This window comes from Lissotriton vulgaris, chromosome 10, assembly GCF_964263255.1.
Source record: "Lissotriton vulgaris chromosome 10, aLisVul1.2, whole genome shotgun sequence".
Classification (NCBI taxonomy): Eukaryota; Metazoa; Chordata; class Amphibia; order Caudata; family Salamandridae; genus Lissotriton; species Lissotriton vulgaris.
This window is the reverse complement of record NC_141698.1, coordinates 1,002,440,201-1,002,457,162: the sequence shown is the minus strand read 5'-3', so window position 1 is coordinate 1,002,457,162 and position 16,962 is coordinate 1,002,440,201. Positions and strand designations below refer to the sequence as shown.

General features: G+C 45.7%; 1 protein-coding gene across 3 annotated transcripts in view; it reads right to left on the bottom strand.

Annotated features, from left to right (window-relative positions):
• CLCN5 (Cl-/H+ antiporter 5) overlaps positions 1-16,962 on the bottom strand; it is a 295,750-nt gene that overhangs the window by 154,158 nt on the left and 124,630 nt on the right. The window contains exon 1 of one of the 3 annotated variants that reach the window (XM_086942019.1): positions 5,682-6,226. The exons of the other annotated variants lie outside the window; for them this stretch is intronic. Coding sequence (XP_086798145.1) covers positions 5,682-5,703 — 22 coding nt within the window. The 5' untranslated portion in view covers positions 5,704-6,226. Of the gene's footprint in view, positions 1-5,681; positions 6,227-16,962 lie in introns of those variants that run through there. 3 annotated transcript variants of the gene reach the window in all.

Genomic DNA, 16,962 nt, shown 5'->3' with positions numbered 1-16,962 from the left:
CAAACTGCAGATTAAAAAGACAAAAAACAAGGCAGGAGGCCTTTTCCATCTATGCACCCTGGATCTAAAACATCCTTGTATCCATCAAGACTGCCCCAACGTTGCTCCAATTTAGGAAAGAGTTGCAGACTCGCCTCTGTGAATAACACTACATCAAAATGCATTCACTGTTCACAGCACAGCTATCTCTCCTTTCCCTCATTAACTTTATGTTCATCTTTGACTCTGTAGAGCACTCCGCTGCTTTTGTCTATGTTCGCGCAAAAGAAATACCTTATATATGTACCGTATTGCCAAAATGTATGCAACATGACAATATATATTTTTTTTTAAGGCAGAGGCTCCACCACTACTGGCGGCTGCATCAATTTGTAGGTGTACACATTAATGATGTCCTATGCATGTAATTGAGTCTTCACATAGACGCACACATTACCATGCATCACATGTGCTTGTGCCAACAAAGTGAAATGGGAGCCATTTTTTTAAATTTACTAATGCAAGATGGATCGGTAAATTAAAAAAGATAACTACATTGAATTAGCACGGACATGCTTTTTTTCCGGCAGTGCGACCGGCAGAAATATGATGCTTGGCCTTCCTAAAAAAAGAAATATTAAAAAAGGAAAAGGGCCTGCAGCAATGGAAAAGCGGGTGGACGAAGAGAGCAACACGCAGTGCAGTGGGAGGGATGAGGGCGAGGGGTAGAAGCACGAGTGAGTGCTAGGCAAGAAGCACATGAAGGAACAAGCAATACTGGCAAATTTCTTAAGCCCCAAATCGCGCCACAGTTGCAACTAGAAACTAGCCCAAAAAACAACTTCCCAAAGATCGACTTTCTAAAAATAAATAACACACTAATTTCTAATACCCAGCTATCAGGAACATTAGCCAACTAATAATTAAATAAAATAAAAATTGCAATTGTATTTATATAGCACTTACTACCCCTGACGAGGGATCGAGGTGTTTTACGCCAGCAGCAAGCTGCTCCGGAACCCAAGGTTAGTGGTTTGGTTACACTTAGTTATTTGGGATAAGTCTTGGGCCCTTAGAGCAAGCCATTCCATGCAGTCATTTCAGTTTTTTATGATGTGCTCCAGGCTATAGCTGATAAATGCACTAATGCGCAGGTAGAAAAAGGATTTGCCGAGGATCACACAATGTTGGTCCGGGCTGAAATCCGGGATTGGAACTGAAGGTTACAGGTTCAAAAAAACTGAACCAAAATGACGAGTTCAATTCACAGCAGGATAGATCTAAAGGAACGATACATTTCCTATAAACCTGGACACCACAGCACCCTCCAAGAAGCCGCTTTCACTGCACCTCCTCCCATGAGCACGCTTTGCAAAGGTGGAGGGGCCTAACTCTTAAAGACTGAAATGAAGCTACTGATATTTTAAGCAGGCACCTCGACAGACCTGCCTGCTTCCACTTTACAGAGGCATTCCTGCTGCACACTTCTGGGACAGGCGACAGTACACAGTGAGTACAAAGGTTGAGATGTTTATTCAGAATTTTTTTTTATAGCTTACAACAGTACATGCAGCACTGGTCACAGAGTTGTTATTTGAAACACCATGTTGCCGCTTCACTGGTTGACACTGTGATCCTAGGCAAATCATCCCTTAGACTAATCAAATGACTACAAGCCACAATCTGCTAGCCACGCCCCTCAAAAAAATAATTGGGCAGAGCTTAGAAAACAGACAAAAACTAAAAGCATATAATAAGGGAAACATACAGGTAAACCTTTACCCAAGCAAGTATTTGATCTAAACAGATGAAATGCAGCTTTCCAAAAGCAATAGACGAAGTGCTGCAGAACTGGAAGCTGCCGGAGCCGCACTCAATGCACATCAGGACTGGAAGGAGAAAAGCGTAACTTCTCACGAGCCCAGTTACTTTCACAGAAAAATCGGAGCATTCAGTGGAGGCTGGTAGGGGACAGGGGGATGGGGGGTGGGAGGGGTGCTAGGAAAACAAGACGGAGGGAAGGCAGAGAAGGGGAGGGGGGAGGAGAAATGAGACACGGCGGGCAGGGGAGGGGGCGGAGCAGGGAGAGCCAAAATTACAGAAATGCAGCTTTCCAAAAGCAATAGACGAAGTGCTGCAGAACTGGAAGCTGCTGGAGCCGCACTCAATGCACATCAGGACTGGAAGGAGAAAAGTGTAACGTCTCACGAGCCCAGTTACTTTCACAGAAAAATCGGAACATTCAGTGGAGGCTGGTAGGGGACAGGGGGTGGGGGTGGGGGTGGGGGGTGGGAGGGGTGCTACGAAAAAAAAAGACGGAGGGAAGGCAGAGAAGGGGAGGGGGAGGAGAAATGCGACACGGCGGGCAGGGGAGGGGGCGGAGCGGGGAGAGCAGCGATGAGGGTGTGAAGCAGCAGGGGCCTTTGAAGTGAAGCTAAGCTTCACTTCAAAGGTGTGGGAGGAGTGCTGCTGGAGAACAGATGGCGATTTGATGATGTGCACGTGCATTTTAGGTCCATGCGCTTGCGCATGGACCTAAAAGCGCACAGGCACAGCATCGAATCGCCAGTCAATCGCCAGTCTAGGTAAAGCTTATTTAAGCCCCTATAGTCTTGCGCATGCGCATTGAGAGGCGAGACCTAAAAAGCAACCCCGGTGAGAGACTAGCACGCATGTGAGAGCAATATGTAGTGCAGAGAGAGTAGGAGAAGCATATAAGGGAGCAAACTGGAAAATACATGTGCTCCGAGTGCTTACCCAAACAGAAAAGAAAGTAGTTCCTTAAAAGTGAGCAGTAGAAGGTTAAAAGTCATGCAGTTAAAAGGAATATAAACAAGCTATGCGCCAGGTGAGGGGATACATGCGAGAAGCAGAAGGCAAGCTACTGAACAAAAATCAAGCAAACTAGAGAGACAAGAAAGGCAACAGATGATAGGAATGATCGGGCTCTAAGCCCATTGCAAGTTTCCAATAGGTCTTTTGCATACGTTTGGAGACCTAAAAACAAAACAAAAACCACTCCAGGGTGTAGTCATAAAAAAAGGCAGAAAATTCAGAGAAGGTAGGGCAATAATCGTTATTTAGGTCAAATAAAAACTTTTTACACCTCTACTTGTAGCTGGCTCTTCTGCCTCCCATTAACTCCAGCATAGATGATAAAGCCCCTTTGCAAATACATAAAACCTTGGCGAGTATCGCCCATGTACAAACTTGCACCACACTACAAGCCTGAGAGCGAGTTGCCTACTGCACCACCAAGGAATGGCAGGTTGGTACAATTCGGAGCCCGAATGTGACTCGCTCTTTAGGCCACAATCACAACTTACATAAGTGTGGTCCCACAAGAAATTGCTACAGGTTTTCCTACTTTGAGAAAATCAAAAAGAGAGAGTACCCCAATATCACCAGGGATCAGGGTACAAGGACAACCAGTCATAAGGGAGATGAATGGTCAAATTCCACACTAAAATTGAACGTTCACAATCTTTTTAATTAAAAAAAACATACAAGAGTATTTATGCTTGTTTATTGTTTACACTGAATTGTCTTTTGATATCTGTTTTTAACATATAGATTTAAACATTTTGCTTTGAAATTTTTAATTTACCTATGTATGTATATACTCTTGTATGTTTTTTTTAATTAAAAAGATTGTGAACGTTCAATTTTAGTGTGGAATTTGACCATTCATCTCCCTTATGACTACTTGGGCTGCGGGGGTGGAAATACGTCTGTGTAACACATAGACGGTCGAAACACGGAAATTTAATACATTTCCGTGAGTGTACCCAGGGATTTTCCCTAGACTGGTTTTCCTACTTTGAGTACTGTCAAACTACACTGTACTTACTAAATCTGAAAGATTGACATACAATTGTGGCGGAACTCTTAAGACCACACTAGGAATTTAGTGATTCAAGAGTTTACTAAATAGATGTTAGTAAAATCTGTCTTTTGACTATTTCAAATGGCCTGATGCAGCATACTTTGGACTGTTAAGGAGATAACTTTAATTAATAGCCTTTTCTTACACTCTCAAAGATCAATGCAAAAATGTGCTTGGATGGGTCAATCTCATGTCCCAAACTTCTAAATCCTTTCTATCACGTTATTATCCTTTCAAGTGTTTTCTTGTCAAGATGGCTTAGAGTTCAACACTTGCCGCTGATATCGGTGTGTGTGACCAGCAGGGCAGGTGATTACATATCATTAGGCAAACTCGGCCTTCCGTCCGTTCAAAGGTATAGAACAGAATACACTTTTCACTGCAGAATAGTAAATGCAGCGCACAGACACTGAAAAACTATAGTACTGAGTATTAAAGAGAATTTCTTATAATATTTCCAGGAAACACCCGTGTACCTTTGTTTACCCTAGTATTAGTAAATGGGCGGTCTTGGGAAATCACCAACCACGTATCAGACAAAATGTCATTCATGCTGGCCATTGCAAGAGTCTAAAATATTTTCTCACAAAAAAGTCCAAAAGGGAACAGCGATATGATTAGCCACAACAACTGAATATACGCGTGCTAGGAAGGAGCCAGCGCATTTTACTGGAAATATTCCAATATAGCTGAGCGGTGAATAGATCTATTCTGTTGAGTAGCTCGGGTGTGAATGCACACTCTGTGCCAAACTAATGTAGTTTACCAATTCAGACGTTGACAATTGAAGACTGACTGAGCTGGATAATAAATGCTTGTTATGTAGGAAGCTGTGGCAGCTAGAGCTGTAGAATAACCAATAAAGGGCATTCGTGCACAAAAGTCACTCAGCATATTTTCCGTCATTCTACACAGTTGTGTGCAAGGGGACATTTCAGTACATGAATATGAATGGGGGCAGTTAGTAAGATCCTGGACTACAAATAGAGGTAGTTCGTAAGATCCTGGACTATAAACGGGGGCAGTTAATAAGATCCTGGACTATAAACGGGGGCAGTTAATAAGTGGGGCAGTTAATAAGATCCTGGACTATAAACGGGGGCAGTTAATAAGTGGGGCAGTTAATAAGATCCTGGACTATAAACGGGAGCAGTTAATAAGTGGAGCAGTTAATAAGATCCTGGACTAGAAACTGGGGTAGTTAGTAAGATGCTGGATTATAAACGGAGGCAGCTAGTAAGATGCTGGACTAGAAGCGGGGGTAGTTAGTAAGATCCTGGACTCGCTATATAAAACTCAAGTAAAATAAATAAATAAATAAATAACGGGGCAGCTAGTAAGATCCTGGACGTAGTCTTGCAATTTAAATGCTGGCATTCAGTTAAAAAAACATTGAATCGAGTTTCAAAGTACATTACACCAGGGGCGGCCTTAGGCATGTGCAAACTGTGCACCTGCACAGGGCCACCAAACCCCAGGGGCCTCCATGCCAATATATATCCTTAATATAATAATCCTCTGAGGATGGATACATATTTGCGTGGCGGCCCCTGGCAGGGATTTGGCGGCCTCCGGCTCTGTCCCACTTCCAAACACCCTGACCCCCCCCCCCCCCCCCCCCCACCTCTCCCTCTTCACTGGCCTCCGGCTCTGTCCCACTTCCAAACACCCTGACCTGATACACACATCCCTGAAGATTTATAAGAAAGGCCACAGAGGCTGAAGCCACTTCCTAGAGCCGCTTGTAGGTCGCAAGCTTTCCAGGTCACCGAACAAGTCCCTCCAAGGGCCCCAATTCCAAACCCACGAGCCTTACCCGGTTCAGCAGGGGAGGCCATTCTGCTAGGTGGTTCCCCTCGCTGCTGAGAGGTGCAGGCGGCAGTCACGAGAGCTGCATTTTCAGTAATGCAGAGCTACAGACGCTGCCATGATCCCTGGAAACGAAGCCCACACAGAGACCCTCCAGCGGTGCCGGCTCAGAGAAGGCCCTTCGCAGCGCTCCCTCCGCTCTCGTGCTCCTGTAATCAATTACTGACTTTATTGTGAGAAAGAATTAGTCAGACACCTTAAGTAACTCATTAACCATTGCTGGGCTCCGATGCAAACAAGGGGCAAAAGTACTCGAAAGGACTCGAGTCTACTGGGGAGAGGAGGGCCCGGAGGACACTGGCCATATCGGATAAAGTGCGTCAGACCCACGGTTCTCAAATAAAGAGACAGGAAGGGGCTGTCCTGAGGTGTTGATCCTTGTGTGCCCTTCAGGTATGCACCCATCGTAAACGATCTGCGCGCGCGCGGTGGCACAGGTGCTCTGGGCAGCGCTGGTATTCACAGGCCACCTGCCCAGAGGCCTGCGCGCACACGAGGGATTCCCTGCTCTGTTCCACGAGCGCTCCACTTTACACATTGCAGGGCGAGCCAGTGCCCGTATGTAACACACCAATCACACTCAGAGGCAGGCTTTAGGTGGGCCGGGTCTCACCAGTGCTGAGCACCGCCAGTTTTTTTAAGGGGCCTCGAAACGGGTCTCTGTGTGCCCTGGCACAAGCGGTCCGTTTTTTCCAGACTGCAGTGACAGCAGGCACATCCATGTGCGCTGCTCACACTGCTCACTTCTCACTTGAGGAGAAGTTACGACATGACGTCATGCCAGGTGAGCCTTGTAGGGGGGGGGGGGGGGGGGGAAGAGAAATCCTAAAAAGAGAGTAATTTTCTCTCTGGATGTCTCTCCTCTTTTTGAAAATCAGGAGCAGCAACATTATCGTGGTGTCACCAGGGCTTTAAATGGAAGCTTTTTTAATATTATATACAAGCCATAGTTGCTGCTTATTTATCTTATGCAGCTAACAACCATTGACAAAGCCAATAGACCTGACTTGGTGTAGGTATGAAGTTACTTGTTGTATTATATATATGGATGCAATGACAAACAGCAAAATACAAGTTGGGTGGCACACTACTCTAAGCACAGATATTTAGCTTTCGTGTTTTTAACCCACACCCTTAATTACATTTGCCACGCCCCTTTGAGACCCTTCAGTTTCTTTATTACACTTTAAGTCCTGCTCAAAGGACAGAAGTCACAGAGACACTTCCACGTTTAAGTTCAACTTATGTGCCTAAATGGCTCTGTATGAGAAGGACGTTCACTTTTTGAGCATGTGGACCCGTCGGTAACATTATTCTACTTGGGAGTGATGCTTGGGTAAAACCTCTGTTATTTCTCCCATTTACCGGGTACAGGGGATTTTGTGGTGGAGCCAAAGTGAGGCGCAGGGGCGGCCTTAGGCATGTGCAAGCTGTGCACCTGCACAGGGCCACCAAACCCCAGGGGCCACCACGCCAATATATATCCTTAATATATTAATCCTCTGAGAATGGATACATATTTGCGTGGCGGCCCCTGGCAGGGATTTGGTGGCCTCTGGCTATTTTCCACTTCCAAACACCCTGACCGCCCCCCCTCTTCACTGGCTTCCGCGCTCCGCCCCACCCGGACCTCCTCTTCCGGGGCCCCCTACCTACGCTCCATGCCCAGGGCCGCCATGAGCCTAGAGCCGCCCCGTGAGGCGTGTGTTTTGGGATGTCCTGCTGATTTCATAATGGGCGTGGTGAGGGCGTGCTGCCCACGATCAAGTGAAAAGGGAGTGGTAAATCTATAATGCGGATGTGTGTTTGTGGGGGTGGGCTCGTTTGCCTTCCACTCACTCCCCTTCCTCTAGAGCGCTGGCCTGCTGAGACGAGGGCCGTGGCAGGGAGTCCCAGGATCCCACAGCCTGAAGGCCGCAGGGCTTACTTCAGCCGGAGCCGGCGGCGTTGCGAGAGCTGCTCTACGGCAACAGGTGTTTGCTGCACCACCCTCTCCCAAAACCTGATGATGGCATGGCAGACACCAAGGGTGCGTGAAATAACATAATTTGCCTCCAAAAATATCAAGCAATTCCAAGAAAACGATGAAAATGTACGAGTTCATTATAGGGATGTGATCCTGGCACCTGCTTATGCCAGGTTTTATTTCGATGGTCACTCAAAGGGTCAGTGGGGTCATGGGCTGTGCCCATCACGTCGGATCTTGTTCATTTCATACTGCTGGACCTGGCTTTCCTGATGCAGTGGGGAGTTTGGGGTAGACAGAAGGCTCAATGTTGTGTTCAGTCGAAAAACTTGCCAGATCTGATGAGGCAACAACACTGCAAGCACACGAGCGGCCCTGTGCAGGACATGAATTATGCACAACTTTTGTCATTCGCCAAAATGATACAACCGTGGCCTCAGGGACCAAAAGACAAACTGAAACAACAGAACCGTATAAACTGTGACCCTGCCATTCTGCACAGACCTACCAGGTCCGCCGCTGCAAGCTGCCACCGATAGCGTTGATACAGTGCTGTCTGTCCCAGCTCCACCATCAAAGCATGGCCCCTGCCACCATCAAAGCAAGAGCTCTCCAGCCAGTTTCTAGCTCTGCTCCTCACTGGTTAGGAGACCCTTGATTCTGGGCCTGCCATCAGAGTCCAGCTACCCCTGGCATCACATCTTCCAGACTCATCTCATTTGGTTTATTCTCACTTACTACTCCGCCTCGCCCGCCCTCACTGTCCGGACTTCTTACAGGTCTTACAATATTGTTACCGTAAGTCAGTGGCGCCCATGGGGTGCACGTCCCCTTCTGAGCTGGCGCGACGTGCAGTCTGATCTGACAATAAAGGCTCTGGGTTACTAGCCTGCAGCTCGCTTTCTAGTCCAAGTCACAGCTGTATGATGGGCGGCTAATGGCTTCCGCTCACAGAGATGCAAATTCAAAAAGCAAAGAGGGAATGAATCATTCAGCTATTTCAGCAGGGATGGGCAAAACAATGGTGAAAGACAAGCAAGATTGAAATAAAAAAAATTATTTCCCAAAATCTCTCAAAAATGCTCATTCATATCTAAAAACGCTCCCTCTCAGTATCCCACACTACACCCCTGATGGATTCATCATTTAAAGGTCACAGGCAATGGCTTGGAAACTGACAAACCATAAATGCAGATGTAGCACTTCTTCGAGGGATCACAGGATCGTAGTCTTGATATCCTGCCAATTCACTGTAGACTTGAAGCTTCCAGTAGTCAGTGAGACAGTAGAAACACAATCAAACTCTCCCAGATACTTTTTAGAGATCCGACGGGGATTTCAATCCTGGAAAGAGAAGTTTTGGAGCTTCAGTTTCTTTTTTGTTGTTGTTGTTTTACAGCTCCGAGTTCTGCAGGTAATTCTGCCAACTGATGGTTCGCTCGATTTAATCACCTCGGTTTTCGCAAAAAAAAAAATAACCAGGTATCCTCAGACAATATCCATTAATCCAACAGCCAGCCTTTCAATGGCACCTGATGAATGAGAGAAGCGCAGGGCCTAGATTGCCCTCAATCACTCAGCGTTTCATCAAAGATTATGGAACCAGCAAAGCCAGGCACTGTCAACTATCAATACTAATTCTCTTCCCTAAGAGAAGCTGGACCCTGCGTGGCACCTTGTGGATTTCCCATTCCTTTCTGTTGTGAGGCCACCTTGCTTGGCACCTGTACCCAACAAACAGATGACTGATCCAGGTGACCAGGAGAATTGATAAACGCCCAGGAAACTACCCAGGAAATCAACAAGGCCTGTCTCTGAATCAACTAACCAGCCAAACCGACCCAAGCAGTAATGAGGAACCTACGACCGAGTATGCTAAGAGATGCATCTGAATGGAATTTACTTTAAGTACTTATAAATGTATGTTTTCCAGTTTACTTCTCTTCTCGGCACAAGCACGCCTACTCTGAGCACCACATGCACACTCATCTGTGGCATCATACTCTTCTCATCTAGTCTACTCTTCAAACATACTCTTCCAACCAAATATACTGGCATGGCAGACCCTGGCTGTGGGCTACATGGATTTGGATAACATGAGCAGGCTCAGGCCTCCACCCAATTAAACAAGGAAAGATATCCAAGACCATACAAGTAGAAGTGTGGTAGACAAACAAGTAACAAACATTCTCTCAGTGTTCTCTCCAAATAGCTTTTACTTCCATTGATTTTGAAGGTGTGTGGCGCGACAGGAGAATATCAAAGATAAAACTAGATTTAAGGATAGAATAAAGCAGGGGTCTCCAAACCGGTCCTGGAGGGCCGGATCCATGCCAGATTTTTAAAATAACTACATGTATTTCAATGGGGATATCCCAAAAATCTGGCATGGATCCGGCCCTCCAGGACCGGTTTGGAGACCCCTGGAATAAAGTCTACTGATGGCCACAATGGGCACAGAAACAGTTCATACAGAGGTGAAATTCCAAAATTCGATTTTCGAGAGCAAGATTTCTGAATTTTAGTTACTCCACACATAGACCTAGCAGTATTTGCATTCTGCCTCAAGTGCAAAAGGAGAGATCAGCGGACAGATGTATAACTGGTATTCAAAAGGGCCACAACACCTCTTGGAGCAAGGCTTGTGCTTTATTTCCCTCCTAGTCGTTTTAAGATCCGAAAAAAACATTGGGCTTCTTCCTTCCATGATGGCTTTTAGAACCGCTGACATTCTAGTGGGTCCAGCCTACTGTGATTCAAAGAAAGACTAATCAGCGACTGTGGGAGCCAAGTCTGTATGCATCCTTAAAGTGCATGCCAGCCAAAATGACACATCAATGTCACTGCCCTTAAGGCACTCCCATATTTCCATGTCAATGGCCCGAAAGACTCAACTACTTGCCGCTCTGCTGAAAAGTAGCATGACTTGTCACGCGGTTCATAGGCTAGGCCACACCCAATGATGGAATTATTCAAAGCACGTGAATTTTTGATGTTTATGATAGTTCGCTAAATCTATTTGTGCTATATACACTTTCTCACATCCTAATTCTCTCCTAAATACAGTGGATATTTTTCCTAAATCACGTTGTTCATTTTGTACATACTTTCTTGCTCTCAAAACCTCATAATGCCAGTTTAATTTTGTAACCACATATTTGACTTTTCCTTTATTTCCCTTTGAATGGGGAACTCTGATGCCTGCGCCCTGTACACACTTAACACATTTGCACGTGCAAATAAGTAGATCAACGTCATGCAACACAAGCCATGATTTCTCTTGTCTTAATTTTAAGAATGTGGATCTCTACGGATTTCCACATCTATTTCAATCATCCAAGTGGTATCCTTTATATTAACTAAATAATAATATTTGGTCTTTCAGCCCGACTTCCCAAATACAATAAAGCTGACGCAGGTATGGTGTCGATATTAAGTTCATCAGCGTAGTAATGGATCCTAAAGTCAGGGGCGGCTGGTGACATTTGATAGTGGTGGGGCGTAAACTAATTTGCATATTGCACCGCAGCGAGCGAGCTCGAACCACCTTGCATCCATCCATACATCATTCATGCATCCACCCATCCATCCACCCACCCACCCACCCATCCTGCATCCATACATCATTCATTCATGCATCCACCCATCCATCCATCATCCATCCTGCATCCATTCATGCATCCGCCCATCCATCCATCCATCCTGCATCCATCCTTCATTCATGCATCCACCCATCCATCCACCCACCCATCCATCCTGCATCCATCCTTCATTCATGCATCCACCCATCCATCCACCCATCCATCCATCCATCCTGCATCCATCATCCACCCATCCATCCACCCACCCATCCATCCATCCTGCATCCATCATTCATTCATGCATCCACCCATCCATCCACCCATCCATCCTGCATCCATCATTCATTCATGCATCCACCCATCCATCCTGCATCCATCATTCATTCATGCATCCACCCATCCATCCTGCATCCATCATTCATTCATTCATGCATCCACCCATCCATCCATCCATCCATCATCCATCATCCACCCATCCATCCACCCACCCATCCATCCTGCATCCATCATTCATTCATGCATCCACCCATCCATCCACCCATCCACCCATCCATCCTGCATCCATCCTGCATCCATCATTCATTCATGCATCCACCCATCCATCCTGCATCCATCATTCATTCATGCATCCACCCATCCATCCATCCTGCATCCATCATTCATTCATGCATCCACCCACCCATCCTGCATCCATCATTCATTCATGCATCCACCCATCCATCCACCCATCCATCCACCCATCCATCCACCAATTCTGCATCCATCCTGCATCCATCATTCATTCATGCATCCACCCATCCATCCATCCATCCATCCTGCATCCATCATTCATCCATGCATCCACCCATCCATCCATCCATCCATCCACTCATCCATCCTGCATCCATCATTCATTCATGCACCCATCCATCCACCCATCCACCCATCCATCTATCCATCTATCCATCCACCCTGCATCCATCCTGCATCCACCCTGCATCCACCCTGCATCCACCCTGCATCCACCCTGCATCCACCCTGCATCCACCCTGCATCCACCCTGCATCCATCCTGCATCCATCATTCATTCATTCATGCATCCACCCATCCATCCAACCCACCCACCCTGCATCCATACATCATTCATTCATGCATCCATCCACCCATCCACCCATCCATCCATCCACCCATCCATCATCCATCCATCCATCATCCATCCTGCATCCATTCATGCATCCACCCATCCATCCATCCATCCTGCATCCATCATTCATTCATGCATCCACCCATCCATCCACCCACCCATCCATCCTGCATCCATCATTCATTCATGCATCCACCCATCCATCCATCCACCCATCCATCCTGCATCCATCATTCATTCATGCATCCACCCATCCATCATTCATTCATGCATCCACCCACCCATCCTGCATCCATCATTCATTCATGCATCCACCCATCCATCCACCCATACATCCACCCATTCTGCATCCATCCTGCATCCATCATTCATTCATGCATCCACCCATCCATCCATCCATCCATCCATCCTGCATCCATCATTCATCCATGCATCCATCCATCCATCCACTCATCCATCCTGCATCCATCATTCATTCATGCACCCATCCATCCATCCATCCATCCATCCACCCATCCATCCATCCATCCACCCATACACCCTGCATCCATCCTACATCCATCCTGCATCCATCCTGCATCCATCCTGCACCCATCCTGCACCCATCATTCATTCATTCATGCATCCACCCATCCATCCATCCACCCATCCTGCATCCATCATTCATTCATGCATGCATCCACCCACCCACCCATCCATCCTGCATCCATCCTGCATCCATCATTCATTCATGCATGAGGGCAAACCGATATGTTGTGGGTATTAAATTGCTTAATAAACGGCAATATTGGAATTAGAATTAGTAGAGGGGATCTTATGTTATCATTACACCTGTCAAATGACTGCATTGTTACTTCATTCAGTGTGTTTAAGAGTTTAGTGAAAAACGTTTTCTGCACAGGAAAATGTAGGTTTATTTCGGTTTTCATACTTTTACTTTACAGACTGTCTTCCTCTGTTCTAAGTGAAATCTTTTTGTCATCTGCCTGGGGCTTCTTATCTCTGTGTTCTGGGAAGTGCGGGCGGGTTTTCTACACAGTAATATAAGGCCACAATTGTTATATGGGGCAGTCGCGGCCGGTGGAACGACTCCAGTCACGGCCGGCATGAATCAGGGGGCTGGGGGGAAAGGGGGTAACCGCGCGGAGAGGGGTGGGTTACATTTTAATGCAATGAATTAAACTTACCAGGCATGAGGCATCTTCTTCGGTCCCACGTCTCCTTTGCAACGCTCAACAGGAAATACTAACGGCGCCAAATCAGGAGACCGAATGCGACGGGGGTGGGGGGAGGGCGGGGTGGGGGGTAGGGAGGGGGGGCGGGCGGCGGACCCTTGTTTCCTCGTATCCTGGCATTTGACAGGGCATGGGGCGACTTTGCGCAAAACGCATCACCGCCCGGGCAGGAACCTATCTACAGACGCATGCACTATACTGGGCATGCGCAGCATCCTAATGGTGTGTGAATGTAAGTGAGGGGCAACGCTCCTCACTCACATGCGCAGTTAGACCATCTTCTGGAAGCCTGCTCTCACCTGCGTGCGCAGGCGAGAGCAGGAGACATGCGCACTTTAACCCCTGATGCACTGGCCGGCCAGAAATGTAAACAGACGAATTGTGAAAGCTGTCAATTCGTCTGCCTACATTCCTGTTGCCCAAACTGCAGTGAGCAGTTTCTTTTGTGGGGCGCTGCCCCGGCGCCCCTATGGACCAGCCGCCCCTGCCTAAAGTTATCAATTTGAAATGACTAAAGAGTGAACCCTAGATCCTGACACAAGGGCAAATCAGAGTTTTTTTTTGTTTGCTTAAAAAAATGTGAATGTAAGAGGAACCAGACTGAGGACGACATCAGTTTCGTAGTGGAGAAAAAATACACCCTGAAAACGTAACATTAAATGAACTTACCCAAGCGGGGTGGGTAACTAGCCATACCACAACCCTAGCAATGTTTCAAGCTGAAATATATCTGGGCCTCTTAACGAATGGTAAAATCCTATAGTAAACATTCCTAATCTATGAGATTTGGGCTCCACTACTTTAAACAGCCACCCTAACTGTCAAGCTAACACTGCTGTGTACCAAAAGAACCACGATAACGAAGGAAACGGGTCAGTCCTTGAGAATAAACTAGGAGTTAGCCAGCTTTGGTTAGTGCATGGCTAGCTGTGTCGTGAAGGGGCTGGCACATTATGTGATTTACTGGCCCTGGCATTTGGAGTGGCAGACTAAAGGGGACTTCGGGAAGTGGTCTGTCATTAAATTTCATAACATTCAACATGTTTGTAGCGCCATATACCACCAAGACCTCAAGCGCTCTCGGTGGGTGCATAAACGTCTATTCTGCTCATTGTGCTCAGCGTTTGACAAGGACACAAGATAGGCAAAGACACCAAATTAATAGTACCTGTGCGTTAGTGAATCAGATAGCTAAGAAAGTGGCCCATATTTGCAAATCGGGGCAATTTTGACATTGTAAAGACAAGCTGTATAGGTGATTTGCAAATTGTGGGAGACCGCATGAATTTGTGTTTGCTGCAATTTTTGTGGTAATATCAGTGAATCGACATTAAACAAGCAGTTGCAATGCAATAGGTCTCTTATTTGTGTGAGTTTGCGCTAATGGTATTGTAAATGACAATGCCTTATATTTGTGTTTTGAAAACCTGCAAGAGGGGCATAAACATGCACTTTGTACTTCTAGTCATTACTTATGGGAACCAAGGCTGGCAGTAAAAGAGGTGCAAGCCTTGCTTCTTGTAAGCAAGGACATAAGTACAAAGTGCCTGTTGACGCACTGCTTGCAGATTTTCAAAACACATAAAAAAAGCCATTGTCATTTAAAATGCCAATACCTCAAACTCTGCAAATGCGAGACGCATTGCAAATGCTTGTTGAGCCATAGGAAGGCAAGGTATGTGACACCAGGCCGTGCCTTTCAAAAGCAGGAGGGAGGAGGCAGCTGCAGCCAAAACAGGCCTTGGTCTTGAATGCACAGCAAATGTGGCAACATAAGAGCAAGATTTACAGCCCTGTTTACAGCAGAGCTCTGTAAACCACAAGCACTCGTCTCCAGTGCTCCAACTTTAAGACATTTTGCTAACAAGCTCTGAGTAACACATGTAATAGGAGCAGTCCTTGAAAATGGGTGCAGCTTTTAAAGCCAATATCCTGAATACGCAATGTCTCACAAAAACAGTGCAAGCACTGCCTAGGCAAGACCTAAAAACGGTTGGCAAAACACTGAAATGAGAACAACCATAGCATAGCCCAAATCAGGTTTTCCATTTTGGAAGTTGTAAAACCATACAAGGGGGTTGATCTAACTAGATCCCTCCTCCAAAGAGAAATACATTGGATCAGGTATCTTGTTACACAGGAACCGAAAGAATTAAATGATAAAGTGGATTTATCGTGTTTTTATGAGGATTTCCACCTTGAATCTGTATCAGAACGATGCATGTGATTTTCAATACCAAATTGATATTATGAATATTTTTGTTACTGTTGGCAACAATATAGTGCTTTCTTGAAGGATCACCTTTTTATTTCTTTTGCACTTTGTCCTTTCTTTATTTTCACTTCGTAGACTTGTCTCCTTTCAAAGATGGCGACCATAGTCAGGTGGTTTTAGTCCGTCGTTTGTTTTTAGTAGGACACGCGACTTAGTAAAGTGTAGAAGAGTGATTGGTCACGTAGTAGGTTCTAAACCGAGCGGGAGATAGTGTGCGGAAACGGGAGAGTTAGTGACTGTACGGAGCAGTTATCTTTATTGAAAGGTGAGAGCTTTGGATTTAGAGAAATGGAAACAGCAGTATAGTGTACTATAGTCATAGACTTCATCGAGGTCTTGGTTTATTTATTCACAGGAAGAGAGTGAGCTGTGAGTGTTCCAAAGTACAGAGTTTAAGCACACAAAGTTTTTTCTAAGGTAAGGTTGGGTTTCTTATTGTGTTGAATAGAAATGCGGAGGTATACCTTGGTCGGTAGCTAGTGTGATTATTTACCCGATTTTTTTTCCATGCTTTTTCAATGTTTTAGATTGGATGGACTTGTTTGACGGCGTTATCAGTGAGTTTTGTTCTCAGTTGTTTTCTCACATACACATTGGTGTTGGCATTTGGGTATAACTAACTCCATTGTTGCCTGTTAATAATTTCATAATAATGTCAGCCCTGTACCAAATGAGATTTTGATGTTCTACACATATTAGTTCTACTAATTGGTTATCACATTCAGTTTACAGGCCCCTGAAGAAGAGCTCTTAGACCTTGAAATGCATTGGGCATAAAAGACAAGTCGTCTGGAGAAAGATTTATTTGTATAACTGTTCATTGATCTGTTCATTGGTGTATTGACTGTATCAACACAGCTTTCCACATTAGAATTGTATAATGTGAAGATTGATTATGAGTTGAATGTTTTTGTTACAAATTTGTTTGATAATCCTTTGAAGCTCTTTTGAGCTAAATCAATAAGTGTGTAAAGTGTTTTTAAAATAATCAGCGGTGTTCACACTTGTGAACCGCAACAGCAACAGTGCGCAGAGGTTAAGTGTTCCT